At 46.3% G+C, this 19,428-nt stretch overlaps 2 protein-coding genes across 3 annotated transcripts in view; both read left to right on the forward strand.

The window, feature by feature from the left end:
• Positions 1–19,428, forward strand: part of LOC148142977 (uncharacterized) — a 425,985-nt gene that overhangs the window by 179,347 nt on the left and 227,210 nt on the right. The gene's annotated exons all lie outside the window — the stretch shown is intronic.
• LOC148142981 (uncharacterized) overlaps positions 3,591–19,428 on the forward strand; it is a 73,192-nt gene continuing 57,354 nt past the window's right edge. The window contains exons 1-3 of the mRNA XM_087975768.1: positions 3,591–3,726; positions 9,490–9,655; positions 11,793–12,967. Of these exons, the coding sequence (XP_087831894.1) occupies positions 12,135–12,967 (833 nt within the window). The 5' untranslated portion in view covers positions 3,591–3,726; positions 9,490–9,655; positions 11,793–12,134. The remainder of the gene's footprint in view (positions 3,727–9,489; positions 9,656–11,792; positions 12,968–19,428) is intronic.

Genomic DNA, 19,428 nt, shown 5'->3' on the forward strand with positions numbered 1-19,428 from the left:
GGCAGCACCGGGAGGTGTGGGATGTATTCATGAGAAACAAAGTTAAAAATCATACAACACCAGGTTATAGTCCAACATGTTTATTTGGAAGCACTAACTTTCGGAACACTGCTCCTTCATCAGGTGTTTGTGGAGCAGGATCGTAGGATAATTTATAGCAAAAGATCGCAGTTTCATGCAACAGAAATGATATATTGAAGAAACTTAGATTGTTGTGAATTCTTTCATCTTTTAGAATGGGTTGCAGGTTTTGGTTCATTAATATGTAAATCCCAGAACTTGTTTGAAGACACATTCTCGAGACAACTTAAGGTCTGTATCCCAATCTTGAGTGAGACTGGTTCGATTTCCAAAGTAGGAATTTATAAAATCTCACATGGATTGACTGCCTGCAGATTGTATTTTGCTCAAAAAGCGCACAATGTATCTGCAAATATAATTCTGCAAATTCAAAATCACACAAAAGCCTTATATGTAAATGTGCATGCATGAGAGGATGGGTGAGTGTGTGCGTGCTTGATAAAGTGTGTGAGTGATAGAGTATCAGCCTGTGAGAGGGTGTATATGTGTGTGTGTCTGAGAGAGTGATCTGCGTGAATGTGAGCGTGTGTGAGAGTGTATGCTTTGTGTGGGTGTGAGAGAGCGTGACAGTGAAGTGGGGTTACCTGTCATGTGACATGAACCCAAGATCCTGGTTGAGGCCATTCTCATGTGTTCTGAACTTGGCTACCAGCCTCTGCTGGGCCACTAAAACTGAATAAGCAGTTACATAGCACACATTGGAGAGGGCAGGGTGGGATTTTTCTTTCGATTTGCAGAAGGTGGGAGGTTCTGGGTGCTGGAAACGAGGGAAAACACATGCTGGAGGACCTTCGGCTCAAAGAGATGCAGCTGGAAGCCAGGCTGCAGACACGTTGGGGGAATCATCAAATCCTCTACACTGTGGAAACAGGCCCTTTGGCCCAACAATCCACACTGTCCCCCGTTAGAGCATCCCACCTAATAACCTCCACAGCTAATCCCTGAATTTAGAACGCACCGTTCACTCTGAGCTGCACATCTTGGGACCTTGGGAGGAAACCAGAGCACCCAGAGATGGGAGGGGGGAGGGTAGAAAAGTGCACACTCCACACAATCACCCTGAGGGTGGGATCGAACTCAAGTCCCTGGCACTGTGAGGCAGCGGCGCTAACCACTGAGCTGCTGCCGCGCCGCCCACAGTCTTGGATTGAAGGAATCGATTGGCTTCATGCCAGGATTGAAGGAATCGATTGGCTTCATGCCAGTCCTGGTGACACTCCAGTCCGTTTGGGGAATTGAATTTACTTCCACAGAGTTTCCACGGTGCAGGGGTCATTGCGTCTCAGCAGCTTCAACGATCCAAAGAAGGGCTCGTCCACAGCGAGAACACTAGTCCACATTTCGCTACAGAGTTAAAGTTCTCTGCACAGTCAGAACCCTGGAACACTCCCACGCAGGATGCGTGCAATCACTGGGCTTCTCAAGTCACGTTGATGTTTGAAATAATTTCCCCTCCTGGATTCAAACGCTGCTGATATTCAGGCCCTGAGTAAATTTCTTGTGCACGCCTGAACAGCAAATCATCCTCTGCTAATACCTTGAGAAAACAGATCATTGCTGTCAGTGCAGGGCAGGAAATAGGATAAGAGAATTCTAGTTTGTACCGAACAGCCTTCCCTATCTCCTACCCGAAATCTCTGTCTCCCAATTCCTCCACCTTTCAATGGATTCCAACTCGAATTCATCCTTCCATCCTCCTGTTTTTGCGCAGCTCCCCTCACCGGAAAGCGCTGACTCTCGGTTCAGTTTCTTAGTCACTTTTTGCCATTCCCAGTATATTGTCCACATCTTTATTTCGTTTTTAAAACAGAAAGGCAGTGGTTTGCTGATGCCAGGATCTGAGGGTAATTGCGCTCACGCTCCAGATTCTCTCTCGCGTCATTGACAATAATCTGCACTGCACATGTGCAAAGAAGGGGATGCTGGGAGTGGGTGGGACGCATTCACCAACTCCCCATTCAATCAAGACCCAATCATGCCCACAGCGCCCCCTGTCTATTCTCTCTCGCTATCCCTAGCTTTCCCCCTCTCACACACATGCCATCCTCTCCGTCCATTCTATCTCCATACCCTCTTCCCCCTGTCTACTCCAGTCTCTCGTCCACCCTCTGCCTTCCTCCATCCAGTCCCTCTCCCCACACTCATTCTCTCTCTCCTCGCACTCTCTGCTCCCCTCCATTCTCTCTCTCCCCCACCCTCTGCTCTCCATCCATTCCCTCTCTCTCCCCCACCCTCTCCTCACATTGATTGTTGCTCTCTTTCTCCCCCACCCTCTGCCCCCTTCCATTCTCTCCCCACCCACTGATCCACGTCCATTCTCTCTCCCCACACTCTGCACCCCCATTCTCTCTCTCTCTGACAAACGCTCTGCTCCCACCCTGTGCACCCCCAGTGTTTCTCTAACTCCAATGCTCTGTCCCCGGGTCCATTTCTCTCTCTCTCTTCCCCCAGCCTCTGTTTCCCGTCCAATTTCTCTACCTGCACCCCCATCCTCATCCTTTCTTGTGCCTCGAGCCCTCTTTGATCACTGTATCAGCCCTTCTGAGGATAGAGTGAGCGCGGATGGTGATGACTCTACCTGGGAGATGGGAGGGTGTGGTGTGAGAAATGGCTGATCTTTAACATTGAGAATCGCTGAAATCATATTTTCAAAAACATCAGTAAAGTTTGAAAGCAAATTCAATTATTTTTTTAAAAAGCTGCATTTTTTTTAAAACTTGCATTGAAATCTATGCAATTAGGCCACAGTTGAGGACAGGCTGTCAGGATGGAATGGCCAATTCCTCGTCTTGTGAAGTTGGTTCAGATTAATTAGAAATAGAGTCATAGAGTTGCAGAGCAGGGAAACAAACCTTTCTGTGCATGCCAACCACATATTCTAAATTAATCTGGTGATCCATTTGCCACCATTTGGCGCATATCTCTCTCAACCCTTCCTATTCATATACCCATCCAGATGCCTTTTAAATGTTGTAATTGTTCCAGCCTCGACCACTGTCTCTGGCAGCTCATTTCATACATATACCACGCTCTGCATGAAAATGTTACCAGTTCGGTCCCATTTAAACCTTTCCCCTCTCACCCTAAGCCTATGCCCCTCCAGTTTTGGCTTTCCTCTACCCTGGGGAAAAGACATTCAAAAACTGAGCAGCCAGACAAAATGCAAAAGAAATAAACTGTTGAGCCCCAGAAAAACAATTAAGTCTGGCTCCAGCCTTTTTTTCTCTCCGATTGGCAGTTGGACCAGCATCTCTACTGGGCACACTGCACATGCTTCTCGATGTCAGGAAGCATTGCGCATGTCCGCTGGTGTCAGCAAAATACTACGCATGCTCTTTGCTGTCAGCGGAAACGGCGTCCAATATTCTTGAGCGACCAATGGGAAGCCCTGAAGGACCGGAAGGAGTGTGGTCCTCCTGCCATTGAGAGCCTCCCCCCTATTGTCTGAATGCGGAAGTTGGACTATGCGCTTGTGAAGGTGTTCCTGCTCCTCTCTCTATGCATGAAGATTGGACTTCATCCCAGACTGCAAATTCTTTCCTCTGTCCAACATCTGTGAGGACAACACACTCTTCTCACCCCCTTTTCCATTTTATTTTTTTCACTCTGGTGTTCAGTTCTTGACTTGCAGCAAAGTTGGCTCAGGTATGTGTCTTAATTGGCAAACACATGGTAAATGTAGTAACGCAGTGAAATTATAGCCTTTCCTATGAAATAAAAACAGAAAGGAGGTACATTGTTTAAATGGTGATATATTGGGATGTGGAGTAAGTGAGGACTGCAGATACGGGAAATCAGAGTCGAAAATTGTGGCGCTGGAAAAGCACAGCTGGTCAGACAGCATCCGAGGTGCAGAACAGTCAACGTTTTGGGCAAAAGCCCTTCATCAGGAATGATGTGTGGATGTGCAAACGTGCCTCAGCTACCTTCTGCTCAGGCTTTCGACTCTAGTCAATGCCAGTTGTCACATAGGTGCAGCAAACAATCAGCAAGGCAAGTGGTAGATTAGCAAGAGGAACTGAGTTCAAAGTGGGGATGCCTTCCTGTAGTTAGGGAGATATTGAATATATTCAAAGCTGAGTTCATCTGACTTTTGAATGTCAAAAATACTTATGGGGGAAGGCAAGAAATTTTTAAAAAATATATTTTTATTAGAAACTTTTTCAAATCTCTCACAACACCTCCATACAAAAAAGAACAATACCAAAATACAGAAAAATAGCAGTACAACAATGTCATATTATGATACTATTAATAATGAGCTACCTATTATTCTACTAGAACAAACTTAGCTTAAACTAAACTACAATCAAATTGAATAAAAATAAAATTAAACATAATTTAAGTTAATTTGAATTCTATCACATTACTTTATTCTATTTCACCCACCACACCTCCATTAAGGCTCCCATCCATGGGAGCACCAGTTATTGCACCCGTATTCTTTTCACCCAGCCTTGCCCTCCCAGGGCCCCAGGAGCGCCCAGACTGATTCCCACAGTTATACCACGGCTCTAATTAATACTGCTGATCAGTCTGCAGTTGTCACATAGGTGCAGCAAGCAATCAGCAAGGCAAGTGGTAGATTAGCAAGAAGAATTGAGTTCGCCTCCGGCGACTGACTGTGTGGAGTTTGCACGTTCTCCCCGTGTCTGCGTGGGTTTCCTCCGGGTGCTCCGGTTTCCTCCCACAGTCCAAAGATGTGCAGGTCAGGTGAATTGGCCATGCTAAATTGCCCGTAGTGTTAGGTAAGGGGTAAATGTAGGGGTATGGGTGGGATGCGCTTCGGCGGGTCGGTGTGGACTTGTTGGGCCGAAGGGCCTGTTTCCACACTGTAAGTAATCTAATCTAATCTAATCAAAAATATAATTTAGAAAGGGCTGCCACGTCTTGCAAAACTACTGTTTTGTGGTGCACCATATTTGTGAGGTCATCTTGGGGGGGATGCTCCATCACCAGCATATGTCACCCCATAAGCCCTGGAGGGTTTTCCAACGTCCAATTAATTAAAATGTTCTTCCTTGCACAGTGCATAAGAATGTTACAGTCTGTTCCTGTGTTCTCCGAGAGAAGGCAAATTTGGCAACCCCAGAAGAAGAAGTACCGGATTCACTTTAACTTTAATCCCCCAGGATGTCCTTCAGCTCCCTTACTATAGCACTCCAGCATCTCTGGATCTTACAACATGACCAATACCAGTGTGTGAGTGCCTATACTAATTTTACATTTGGGACACCCTGGTGATGTGCCTATCTTGAACTTAGCTAGCCTCTCTAGCACCACATAAGCCCTATGTAAAATCTTCAATTTCTTACCCTGTGCTTTGTTACATATTGAAATTTTCCTTACATTTTCCCATATATCTTGCCATACTTCTAATGAAATATCCTATCCTAGCTCCCGATTCCACATCCTAGAGAGTCCCTCCACATCCCTTAAGGTAAATGGTACAACGTACTAACTGAAAGACCACCTGTACACCAGAGTACTCTTTATTCCACATTTGACCTGTAATGCTGAGCCAGGAGCGTGGTATTCCTCTGTATATAATCCCTTGGCTGAAAGTACCGGAAAAGGTCCCTATTAGACAATGCATATTTCTGACTTAGCTGGCTAAATGACATCAAGACCTAACCCTCGAATAAATCTCCCAGACAGAAGATTCCTTTATTTTCCCATGACTTAAAGCCGGAGTCCATTGCCCCAGGTTTAAATCCTTGGGCTGCCACCAGTGGGGTAATCAGTGAGGTCTTCAGCCAATTGCCCTTGTCTTGCCTCATTATTCTCCAGGCTTTCACTGGATTTAGAATGATTGTACTCTTACACTGCTCAGTCTCAGATTTCATCTTATCAATGAATAATAGATTAACTAGGGGAGATCTTGACTGCAATGCTTCAACGTCAAGCAAAATCGACCCGAGTCCCCTCGTGCCCAGTCACACACATATGCTAAGAAAGCGCTTATTTGATATCTCTTCAAGTCCAAAAGGTCCACTCCTCCTCACCCTGTGAGAGCAGCATTTTGGTAAACTGAATTAGGCGACGGCTGCGACACCAAATAAAAGAACCGAGCCAACCATTGAGCCTCAGTAATACTCATCTGGGTAGCAACAACATTCTCATGGGGTACAACAGGCGAGGTAGAACATTCATTTTAATCAGAGCTATTTGGCCTAACCATGATAACGGTAATCCGTCCCACCGCTGCAAATCCTGCTTTATCCTCTCCAGTAATTGTACATAGTTAGCTTTATACAGCTGGTGGAAGGCAGGGGTAATAAAAATTCCCAAATACAAAAACCCTTTTGACGACCATCTAAACAGGAACTGCATTCCATCCTTCAGATCAGGCACCTCCACTAATTCTTCCCCTCCCCCATCGGCATGGCTACTGATTTTGTAAAGTTGATCTTGCAGCCCGAAAAACTGCCAAATAAATTAATTGTTTGAGTCAATCGAGGAACGGACTCCTCCAGATTGGCCAAGAACAAAAGGACATCATCAGCATATAGGGTAATCTTATGTTCCCCCGTTCCCACTCCTGGCGCCACTATTTCAGGGTCCCTCCTGATAGCCTCAGCTAATGGCTCAATTGCCAAGGTAAACAGCAGCGGTGAAAGAGGACACCCCTGTCGACGAACTCTCCCAGGTTTAAAGTTATCTGACTTAGTGCCGTTTGTGATGACTGCTGCCTGAGGATCATTATACAACACCACCACCCATCTAGCAAAGGTTTTCCCCAGACCAAAGCGCTTGAGGACCCCAAACAGGAACGGCCATTCTATCTGGTCAAATGCCTTTTCTGCATCCAGGGAGGCCACTGAACCCAGGATCAACCTTTGCTAGCATATCTGCACCATGTTCAGTACCCTCCTGATATTGTTGGAGGAGCTACGGCTCTTCACAAAACCCATCTGATCTTCTTTCACAATACAGAACAACACCTTTTCCAACCTCAGGGCCAGCGTCTTGGGTAGAATTTTAAAATCTACATTCAACAGTGAAATGGGTCTGTATGAAGCACATTCTTCGAGCTCTTTCTCCTCCTTTAAAATGAGGGAGATATTAGCCTCCCTGAGAGAGGGAGGAAGATAATCCTGTACATATGAATAGCAATACATCCCAGAGGTGGCTCCACCAACACATTTATGAATTCCTTATAGAATTCACTTGGGAATCCATCTGACTCCAGTGCTTTGCCACCAGGACATGCTTTATTGCTTCCTGCACCTCCTGTATTGCCATAGGCCCATTCAACAGGAAACCCATTCCGCGTTTATACTAGGGAGGTGCAGGATCTCAAAAAAGGCCTGCATTCTCGCTGCACTGTGTTCATCTCCCTCTGACTGATATAACTCTGCAAAGTATTCCCTACATCTAACATTAATCTTAGTTAACTCACGGGTAACTGTGCCAACCTTCTCTCGAACAGACATAATAGATTGGGAAGCATTTTTCTTTCTAGCCAGATATCTACGTGGCTTATCTCCAAATTCAAACAATCTTTGTTGAGCAAAGCAGACCTTTTATTTCCCAGTGTGTGCAATGAGTTGGGAGCAGCCCGGAGAGCTGCAGCTTGACCAGTGAAGGCCTATTGTAATGTACTTCCTCAGCTATCTGCAGACGGGTCTCCAACATCTGTAGTTGCTCCTTCCTCTGCGTCCTTCTAGTCGTTGAATAAAAAATAATCAGGCTTCATAAATATGCCTTAGTGGCCTCCTACAGTATTTCCGGATTACTGGCCGTACCCAAGTTGTTATCCCAGAAGGCTCTGAACTCTTGTGATGTACTCAACAAATTTGCTTCCCTTGACAGGAATGGGTCCATGCACCAGTGCTGTGCATCCATTCCACCATTCTTGATTTTACCATCTAAATATACTGGCACATGGTGTGAGACATCTATATTGCCAATTTCACAAGCCAATATTCTGTCCAAGCAATCCAATGGCATTAAAAAGTGTCAGTTCCCATGTGGTACTTGTGTGGTTTGGAAGAGAAAGTAAAGTCTCTTCCATTAGGGTAGAGATGCCTCCACACTAATCCCAACTCCTCGCACATGCCCACCAACTGCTTAGGTTGCGCAGGTGTACCTGCCTGGCCCCTTGGCACCCTGTCTACCTCGGGATCTATTAGGCGATTAAAATCCCCTCCAATGACCATGCGGCGTACCCCAAGACTCATTAATTTAGCAACTGCATCAATTAGAAATTTAAGAGGGTGCACCGTAGGGACAATACACATTCAGGACGCCATACTCTTCTCCATGTATTAGAGCTTTAAGAATGACGGACAGTCCATGTTTGTCCTTAATTTGCTCAATACCTGCAAAGGGAGCTTCCTTCTTCCCAGTATAGCCACTCCTCTACACTTGGAGCTAAAGGAGGAGAAGAATACCCTATCATAACCTCCTTGCTGCAGTTTCAGATGTTCCTTATCAGTTAAATGTGTCCCCTGCAGCAGGGCGATGTCCACCTTTTCCTTCCTGAGGCTTGACAGCACCTTCTTTCTTTTTAACGGGGGAATGGCTCCCTTTTACATTCCAGGTGCACTACCTGAACGAATCAGTAACCATGGTCATCCAGGGCAGCCCGTGGTTTCCCAAGAGGAGGAAGCTTATCTGAGGTGCAGTGAGCAACAAAGACATTAACTCTATAAAGTCTGAAAACTGCTCCTATTAAAAACTAGGATAAATAAAAATCTAACCACCACATATAACTTAAGCAAACGCTCAAATAACCCCCAATTATGTAGAGATCTCTTCTCCCCCCTCCCCAAACCCCACCATTGCCACCATCCTGGCTCCTTTCCACTGAGGCTGTGCCCCAAACGCCAGGCAATTCACAGATTGAACAAAACATGTTATTTACATTCTGAGAGTTAACAATGGTTACCCATCTCCCCACACCCCTTCTCCATACATCTTAAGCACAGGTTTAGCCACCCACAATCCAAAAACAAAAGGACAGCAGTAAAGAAAAAGGCCCCACACAACATGTAACTGACCGATATACTAAATAATTCCAGTTTTTTTGTCAAGGCAGTACGTATAAAGCCAATAACCATAAAAAAGGGGCAAAAAAGTAGCATTGTCTGTAATGATGTCCCTCCCGCCTTCACCCCGACTCGATTTCTTTAATTCAGAGAATTCGCAAAGTCCTTCGCCTCTTCTGCTGAATCAAAATTATATACCGTCCCTCCATGAGTGAAACGCAATACGGTCAGGGACCTCGAGGAATATTGTATGTTCAGATCCCTTAATTTTCTCTTAACTTCATCAAATGCCCTTTTCTTAATCCAGGCTCCTGAGAAGTCCTGAAAATATATTATTCTTGAGCCTTTGTGCATTAAAGCCTTTGGATCTCTTCCCAGTCTTCTTGCTGTTTCAATCACTAACTGTTTTTCTTAGTAATGCAGGAGGCGCACTAGGACCACGCGGGACTGCGGGTCCGATCCGGACCTGCGCATTTCGATCCAGTGGGCCCGCTCCGCACTCAACAGGCCCGACTCCAACTCCAGCCCCAGGAATCCAATAAGGTCTTCGCCTTCGTCACATTCCGGAAGACCCACCAGCTGTAAGATATTTCTTCTACTTTAGTTTTCCAGGTCGTCCACCTGCTCCTGAAGGGCCCGAACCTAGTCTTCCAGCGTTTGGATCCTCCCTCCTGAGACCTCCGCCGCAGTCTCGATGCCACGGTCCTCTCCTCCGCTGCCGATTCTCTTTGGTCCAACATTTGAATTTCCTGCTCCATGCTTTTCCAGCGTGGCAGATAGTGGTTCCACCGCTGCTTCGATCTTTTCTCAGAGTTTGGCAAACTCCGAGAGTAACTGCTGCTGCCCCATTAAACCCAAAGGGTCTGCCCTGGGAGTTTGAGCAATGGCTCCAGGCGCCCCCGATGCAGTAGGGGAGTGCCCTGCCTGCTGAACCCCTGTCGGCCCCTTTCCTTCATTTGCTTTCATTCTGGTCCTAAAGCTGTCAAACCACAATTATAGCAGCTCCAGACGTTCAGTAAGATTATATTAACAATTGTTTTCTCCTACGGATGGTTAATGAGGTGGGGGGAGGGGTAAAAGTCCACCTTGCCGGGGGTATGGCACAGAGCCCAGCACAACAGACCACTCAAACCACCGCCATCTTGGATTTCCAAGAAAATGGTTTTAAGACCAGTACAGAACAGCTGCACGGTCATACAGCACAGAAACAGACCCTTCGCTCCAACTCGTCTGTGCTGACTCAAACCCAACTAGTCCCATCTGCCAGTGATTGGCCCATATACCTCTGAACCTTTCCTATTCATGTACTTTTCCAAATGTCTTTTAAACATTGTCACAGTACATGCATCCACTACTTCCTCTGGACACCCATTCCACACACAAACCACTTTCTGTGAGAAAGAAATGGAGCTCTTCATGTCTTTTTAAAATCTTTCTCCTCTCCTCTTCAAAATTTGCTCCCTAATTTTGAAAGCCCCACCCGAGGGAAAGGACACCTGCCTTTCACCTCATCTGTACCCTTCATGATATTATAATCCTCCATAAGGTCACCTCTCAATCTCCTCTGCTCCAGTGAAAGAAAACCCAATCTATCCACCTGGCTGTAGGTATATTCATATTCAGTTATGATGTGTTCAATGTTGGTGCAGGCTCAAATGGCCAACTCCTGCTCCCAATTCTCTCACTCTGTGTTCAGGACAGCATTGGGAGATTGGGAAAGGGGAGGGATAGATATCTTGTTTGTTTTTATTTTTAAAATGCACTTGATTCCCACAAATAAAATCAATTCTTCCGCGTTGGCTCTAGCACATTCAGCTTCCTTCCCCCCCCCCCCCTCCCCATCCCCGCCCTGAGCTGTTGATGCTTCCATTGTTTATAAAATCAAGAGAGGGATGGATAGGGTAAATAGACAAGGTCTTTTCTCTGGGAGTGTAGAACTATAGAGTAAAAGGTTTAGGGTGAGGTGGCCCGGGGAGGGGGCGAGGAATTTAAAAGGAACCTGAGGGGCAATTCATGCAGAAGATGGCGCGTGTAAGGAAAGAGCTGCCAGAGGAAGTAGTAGATGCTGGTATAATTATGACACATTTAAAAGGCATCTGGATCGGTTTATGAATAGGAAGGGTTTAGAGGGATATGGGCCAAATGCTGGCAAATGAGACCAGATTCAGCGAGGATATCTGGTCAGCATAGACCAGTGGACCAAAGGACCTGTTTCTGTGCTATATATCTAGATGACTCTGGTTTGCCACGCCAGTCTGTTCAATTTCTCTCTGGTGTCATAGCCTTGATGTCTCATTCTAAAACTCCCCCACCCCTGTGGGGGCACGTTAACCATTTTGTGTCTGATTGATTGCCAAGAAGTTGCATTGCAGGTTCATCCTGAATTTACACACTATATTTTTACTTCCAAAAATCAGACCTGCTCACTCTCAACAGTATCCCAATGTCGTGGAATTTTATTAATTTTCAGGTGGAGGTATCCAAAATTCAGAGGGGTGTCAGTTGTGACTGTTTTGTTCGTATGTCCCTGTCAGATCCTGAATCAGCACTTTCAGGAGAATTAGAATGGAGTGAGAACAGAGGGAGAGAGAGAGAGAAGGATGGTGCTTTCAGTTTTGTGGAATAACAAAAGAAAAGAATGTTCTGCAGAAAGTAGAATTGCTTGTTCTGAATTTCTACCCTGGACTGACAGTGATGACTTTTGTAATCTCTTTTCAGAGTATTTGATCTGAAGATGAAGTTTCAAAATCAACAGATGAAAGGCTTATTCCTGAGCCATTGACTCTCCTGCTCCTCAGATGCTGCCTGACCTGCAGTTTTCGACTCTGATTCTCCAACATTTGTGAGTCACTCAATCCATCAGGACTGCAACAATTTTCAACTGTGATCCAATTGATTCCTGTTTCAGTACGTTTTCAGCATCATTGGGACTGGAAGAGAGACCCTACTGTTGCAGCAACGCACTGAGTGTGGAGCCTGAAACAGTTATCTGGCCTGGAAAAAGGAATTCAAGGCAGGGAGGGGACATACACGCGTTTGTGTGCAACTGTAGCTTCGGCCATGGAGAAACCATGGAAGTGTGGCGACTGCGGGAAAGGCTTCCGTGTCCCATCTGCCCTGGAGACACATCGGCGCAGTCACACCAGGGAGAAGCCATTCTCCTGTCCTGAGTGCGGGAAGACCTTCAGTGATTCCTCCGCCCTGCTGAGGCACCGGCGGGTGCACACAGGGGAGAGGCCCTTCAGTTGCCCTGAGTGCAGGAAGAGCTTCAGCGATTCCTCCGCCCGGCTGAGACACTTGCGGGTTCACACAGGGGAGAAGCCCTTCAGCTGCCTCAAGTGTGGGAAGGCCTTCAGCGATTCCTCCGCCCTGATGAGGCACCAGCGGGTGCACACAGGGGAGAGGCCCTTCTGCTGCCCCGATTGTGGGAAGGTGTTCACTCGCTCCTCCCACCTCGTGATTCACCAGCGGGTCCACACCGGTGAGAAGCCCTTCCCCTGCCCCAAATGTGGGAAGGCCTTCAGCGATTCCTCTGACCTGCTGGCCCACCGGCGGGTCCACACCGGCGAGAGGCCATTCACCTGCTCTGTCTGCGGGAAGTGCTTTACACGCTCTTCCGACCTGCTGAAGCACCAGCGGGTCCACACTGGGGAAAGGCCCTTCAGCTGCTCTGTGTGCGGGAAGGGCTTTACCCAGGCCTCCCACCTGCTGACACACCAGTGGGTCCACACTGGGGAGAGGCCATTCACCTGCCTCGAGTGCGGGAAGGGCTTTGCTGTCTCCTCCACTCTACTGACGCACCAGCGGGTCCACACTGGGGAGAGGCCATTTGCCTGCCCCAAGTGTGGGCAGAGGTTCACAATGTCCTGCAGCTTGAACAAGCACCAGCGGAGGCATCAATGCTCCTAACAATCAGATTCTGCCGGTAACGCTGCTGAGGGTCACCCCCAGGACTGAACCTCCTGCCCTTTCTGACAGTGGGGGTAGTGGGAGAGTTGGTAGGCTTTTTTATTTTCTACTGGGGGAGTGGGGGGGAAGGGGGGGGTGGTAGCTCAGTGGTTAGCACTGCTGCCTCATAGCGCCAGGGACCCAGGTTTAATTCCATCCTCAGGGTGACTGTCAGTGTGGCGTTTGCATGTAATTCCCCCCTGTGTCTGCGTGGGTTTCCTCTGCGTGTTGCAGTGTCTTCCCAAAGTCCAAACGTGCGCATGTTTGGGCGAATTGGCCAAGCTAAATAGTCCCATAGTGTTCAAGAATGTGTAGGTGTGGTGCAATAGTTAGGGGTAAGTGCAGAGTGATAGGGTAGGAAAATGTGTCTGGGTGAGTTACTCATCAAAGGGTCGCTCTGAACTTGTTGGGCTGAAGGGCCCATTTCCACACTGTAGTGGCTCTATGTTTCTATGAACCTTGCTTCCAGTGGGCGCTGCTGCTCATTGAGCCCAAGACCTGCACAAACCTACGACCACAAGACCATTGGAGCAGAAGTTAGGATATTTTGACCCATCGAATCTGCTCCACCATTTATTGAGACAAAATAAAAAACTGCAGATGCTGGAATCTAAAATAGACAAACAGGAGGCTGGGCACAATAAGGCAGGCAGCACCAGGAGGTGGAGATGGCAGCATTTCAGGTATTATCCCTCAGGACTAAAGAAGGGTTCTACCCGAAACGTTGACATCTCCATCAGAAATGATTTATCAGGATGTTGTTAGAACTAGAGGGCATAGGTTTAGAGTGAGAGGGGAAGGATTTAAAAGGGACCTAAAGGGAAAACTTTTCATGCAGATTGTGGTGCGTGTATGGAATAAGCTGCCAGAGGAAGTGGAGGAGGCTGGTAGAATTACAGAATTTAAAAGACATTTGTTTGGGGACATGAATAGAAAGGGTTAGAGGGATTTGGGCCAAGTGCTGGCAAATGGGACTAGATTAATTTAGAATATCTGGTCAGCGTGGACGAGTTGGACTGAAGGATCTGTTTCCACGCAGTACCTCTCTATGACTACTGGTCCTGATGTAAGTTTAGAATTGAGTAACTTTGAATAATTCAATCTTGTTGAATTCACCTCCTGGAAGGTTTCAAATGAACCCCTCCAAGCGATATGATTTAACTACACCGAGTTGGATAAAGTATCCCATCAAGTTCAACATGAATGCGCGTTTGAAGAAGTTGAAGTCAGAAGTCACACAACACCAGGTTACAGTCCAACAGGTTTATTTGAAATCCCAAGCTTTGGGAGCATTGTTCCTTCATCAGTGCTGCTCCTTCATCACTTCACCTGATGAAGGAACAGTGCTTCAAAAGCTCATGAGTTCACATCAATCTATTGGGATTGTCACCTGGTGTTGTGTGACTTCTGACCTGTCCACCCCCAGCACCTCCACATCAGAGTTGACGAATGAGATCAGATTTTATTCAGCATGATTTAGTGAGATATTCATCTGGATGTCCTTATGCCTCAAACATCGATTCTCCTGCGCCTCGGGTGCTGCCTGACCTGCTGTGCTTTTCCAGCACCACACTCTCAACTCTGATCTCCAGCATTTTCAGTCCTCACTTTTTCCTGGTTCATGTGGAAACTCAACACTCAGAGTTACAAAGAGACGCCAGTCATCGAGTACTATAGCACAGAGACAGGCCCTTCAGCCCAAACCGGTCCATGCTGACCAAAATGTTTGTCAACACTAACCTCATTTCCCTGCACTTGTCCCATATCTTTCTGAAGCTTTCCTATCCATGTATTTGTTGAAACGCCTTTTCAATGTTGTTAATGTACCTGCTTCAACCACTTCCACTGGCAGCTGTTTCCCCAGGCGAACTACACTCTGTAAATATTTTGCCCGACATCTTTTCTTCCATCTTTCTCCTCTCGCCATAAAAACGCGTCCTTGCTCTTGAAATCCTCCCCCTCGGGAAGAGACAGCTATCATTAAGCCAACTCTACCCCTCAAGGTTTGAAAATATTGCCTCTCAACTTCCTCTGCTCAAGTGGAAAAACATCCCAGCCTATCCAGCCTAAATTCTAATTTGATAATAATGGCAGTGATGATTTTGGCTGTGTGTGTGTCAAGGATCTCTCATTTCTAAGCCAATGCTGTGCCTCCTAAGTTCACCTGATCTTAAAACGAATGGCACCCCGTTCACTTAAAATGTCCATGTTTTCTGTGTAAAGTCGGTCCTGGTCAGGAAATAGGCATTGGTGTCTTATATTCCCGTAGACTTCTTGTGACTGGGTTCATATGCTCTGTTTTGAGATGTATGAGTAAATCTTCAGAACAAAAGATTAATGCAGCCCTTTATTCATGTCTCATTATTAAAAACACTTTCTCCATTTACAGATGTGATTGAGAAGCTTCTCCCAATGAACCTTTGACTAATAACCGCATTTGTCAGGCTTTTGAAAGTCACTGCAGCTCTGTCACAGCACAGGGGAGGGCTCTTTCAGACACAACACGTCATGCAGAAAATTCTCCCACATTAGTTGAGCAAAGTTGACGTCTTTTTAAGACATTGTGAAACTTGAAAGGGTTCAGAAAAGGTTTGGAAGGATGTTGCCAGGGCTGCAAGGTTTGAGCTACAGGGAGAGGCTGAATACACTGGTACTATTTTCCCTGAAGCTTCAGAGTCAGCCAGAAACATCTGTTGAATCAGGAAACATCTCTTCCTGCAGCAGCTTCAGACAGACTGCTTGCTAAAACCCAAACCAAAACCAGGGGAAAAGAATAGGACAACTGCCCTTTCATTGTAGAAGTGGTTTAGAAAATAAAATGTCAAACCCTTTTCCCGGTTGTTGCCTTAGCCAGTATTTGTTAACCATTAGCGAAATCCTTAATCCTAGATGAATGAGAAGCTCTGCCTTTTACAACCCCTCCTGAAAATAAACCAAGAACAACATAATCTTCTTAAAGGAGCAGCATCATCACAACAGAAAGCACTTGAACTGAAACATTTGTATCAAAGGGCTGTACAGTTAGCAGGACAAGAAAACAGGTTTTCAATTTCACCAATCAATTTAAATCAGCCCCCTTGGCTACCAAAAACTTAAATTTAAATCCTAAAGTTCTGACAACAGGACCAATCCTATCATAAAGAATTGATGCTCTCAGTCACCTGTGTATTAGAGAAAGCATCATTTAGAAAAATAGAGAAGGGCATTCCTGACAGAGGAATTGGAGGAGGCATCCCTGACAGAAGATGGCACAGAATATTCCGGAAGACACATAACCTGGTTGTAATCTGAGAGATTAAATTCTATTTTGTTATGAGTGGGACATGTGTTGATTGGAACAGCATACCAGAAGAATCTTGATTTATTCCAGAATACTCAGTAGTTAGGACGGATTTATTCAGTTTGTTAGTAATTGTGTTCATTTGTTTACCGTGAGAGTTGGTTAAATAAATTGCTGATTGTCAATTTTAAAGTGTCAGGGATTTACTTTTAACACTACAGCAGGTTACACTACTTATCACACTGACTTTACAGATTAAAGGGCAACGTGCCACTCTTTGGACGTTTCGGTTTGAGATCTTGGTGAGTGGGGGAGGGTGGGCTCAGCGTTCGCTTTATAACAGTATTGATGACATTCTCTTGAATGCAATGGAGTCAATATTAATCCCAGCCTCTTGGTGTGGTTGTGGGTGAATCACCTTAATTTGGCTCCTGACTCAGAAACCGCACAGAGAATCAATTGCTGAAACAATGATTTGCACTTTATTGCACGTAGCAACCTCAAATAAAACCTCTCAAGTTAATTCAGCTCCCCCCCCCCCCCCCAAACCTGGCTATCACCCAGTTGATGGCTGAATTTAAATGGGTTTCCACCGACAGTGCCCATCTCTGGAAGTGTCCAGGGGTTTGATGCAGTATTATTCTAAGTACTGCTGCTGCTGAATCATTCTGGAGTTGAATTTTGGTGGGGTTTCCTCAATTTCAAATCTGTGGTGTGACTTTTTTTTAAGACTCTAACATCACCTCACATTGCTGGAGACCTCAGGTCTGTAGTTTACCTTCTTATCCTGGAGGGTTAGCTGTCTGTTTGAAACAGCCTGTAATTAACCCCTCTATGTCAGGGCTTTCCTTCTACAGGCAGAATTAATTGTCCTTTTGTCACACCATTATTAAATAACATTATCTTGCCTGTCCCAAGAAACAACTTATTGTGTTGCCTCCTTCTTCCCAGGGATGGTTAACAAGCCATTTATCGTATTGAATCTGCTCTGCCATTCAATCATGGCTGATATGTTTCTTAACCCCATTCTCCCTGTAACCTTTGAGCCCCTTGATACTCAAGAATGAGTAAATGGTGGGGCAGACTCAATGGGCTGAATGGCCTAATTTCACTTGCTGTGGTGTCACAGTTTCTCGTCAGCCCTTTCATTTCTTACTCCAGAAAACGTTATTGTTGACTCGTGAAGGTTGGGAAGTTCTGGAGTTTACAGGTGCACACCACGCTCCTCTCTGCCTCCTCCTCAGCCTTCAAGTAAAGGGAAGACCTTTTAGAACAGAAATAAGGAGAACTTCAGACAGAGAGTGGTAATCTATGGAATTCACTGCCCCAGAAGGCTGTGGAGGCCAGATCATTGAATATATTTAAGATGGGGATAACTAGGTTCTTGAGTATCAAGAGGATCAAAGGTTATGGGGATAATGGGGTTGAGAAACGTATCAGCCATGATTGAATGGTGGAGCAGACTCAATGGGCTGAATGGCATAATTTCTGCTCCTATAGTCTTATGATATGCTGATGTGTGGAGGGATGAGAATGGGGGAAAAGAGATAAAGAGGGGAACACAATTAAGGTGAAGCTGGATACAGATACATAGGAAATACAAGAATTGTACGATAAATTTCAGACCACATAGAAGCACTGGCATACAGAGGGATCTGGCCATATTGATCTCCAAAAGTGGCAACACAGGCGGGTAACGTGATCAAGGCGGCACACAGCACGTTTGCCTTGAGTGTAAGAGTTGGCGAGTTATGTTACAGCTATTTATTCCGGTCACATTCAGAATATTGCATGCAGTTCTGGTCACCACACTACCGGAAGGACATGGATGCTCTGGGGAAGAGGGTATAGAGAAGGTTCACTAGGACATTGCCTGGCCTGGAGGTCTCATTATGAGAGTGGCTATGCTAAATTACCCACTGCGCAGGGATTGGCAGGTTAAGTTGGATTGTCCGTGCTTAAATTGCCCCACAGTGTTCAGGAATGTGAAAGTTAGGTACATAAGTCAGGGGTAAATGTCGAGTAATAGAGGTAGGGAAATGGGTCTGTGTGGATTATTCTTTGGATGTTTGGTATTGGGGAGAAAGTGAGGTCTGCAGATGCTGGAGATCAGAACTGAAAATGTGTTGCTGGAACAGCGCAGCAGGTCAGGCAGCATCCAGGGAACAGGAGAATCGACGTTTCGGGCATAAGCCCTTCTTCAGGTGTTTGGTGTTGGGCCAGATAGTCTGTTAGATACTCAGGCTTTCCCCACAGGGTGGAAAAGTCAACTACAAGAGGGCACAGGTTCAAGGCGAGAGGGGGACAGTCTGGGGGAGAATTGAAAGGGAAGGTTTTTCACACAGTTGGATGGTGGATGCCTGGAATGCACTGCCAGTGGACGTAGTGGAAAGAAGCACCTTAGCAACACTTAAGGTGTATCTGGATAGACACATGAATGGGATGTGAATACAGGGACAGAAACCACGCATCGGCAATAAATAGTAGGTCTAAGTTAGGATTAAGAATTGGCACAGGCTTGGGCAGGGAGGGGGTAGGGGGTAAAGTGAACTTTCAAAAAGCATGGGATACCTGTATGCTGATGAAGGGGTGGGTGGAGGCTCAGGTGGAGCATAAACACTGACAGAGGTCAATTGGATCGACTGTGCTGGAGACTCAATGGGACAGAGACAAATGTATCTATTTCAGATCTACCTGCACTTCAGCCGCTTCTGTGGACTGTTTCCGTAGGGAAGGTGCAATGCCAGGCTCAGAGAGCGTCAGCCCCCACTGGAAGTAAAGTGGGTGAGTGAGCAGCCAGTCAGCATAAAGGAACCCCTTACCCCTCCCACTTCACCCACTAAACAGGGTTCAAGATGTGACTCTCAGCAGCGGTAACAGCAGAGTCCAACCTGAATCACTGCACCATCTCACTTGTGAAGTTGCTGGTGTCTCCACAAGTTGCACGACTGGGTGAAGCCCGTCCCACACACTGGACAGGTGAACGGCCGCTCCTTGGTGTGGATGCGCTGGTATTTGCGCAGGGTGGAGGAATCACACAAGTCATTGCTCCACAGGGGACAGGTGAACGGCTTCTCCCCAGTGTGGATGCGGAAGCTGAGCAGCAGGTGATACGACTGGGTGTAG

Source organism: Chiloscyllium plagiosum, unplaced genomic scaffold (assembly GCF_037043375.1).
Source record: "Chiloscyllium plagiosum isolate Xiang-an unplaced genomic scaffold, Cpla_swu_hap1 HiC_scaffold_27, whole genome shotgun sequence".
In the NCBI taxonomy this organism is placed as follows: domain Eukaryota; kingdom Metazoa; phylum Chordata; class Chondrichthyes; order Orectolobiformes; family Hemiscylliidae; genus Chiloscyllium; species Chiloscyllium plagiosum.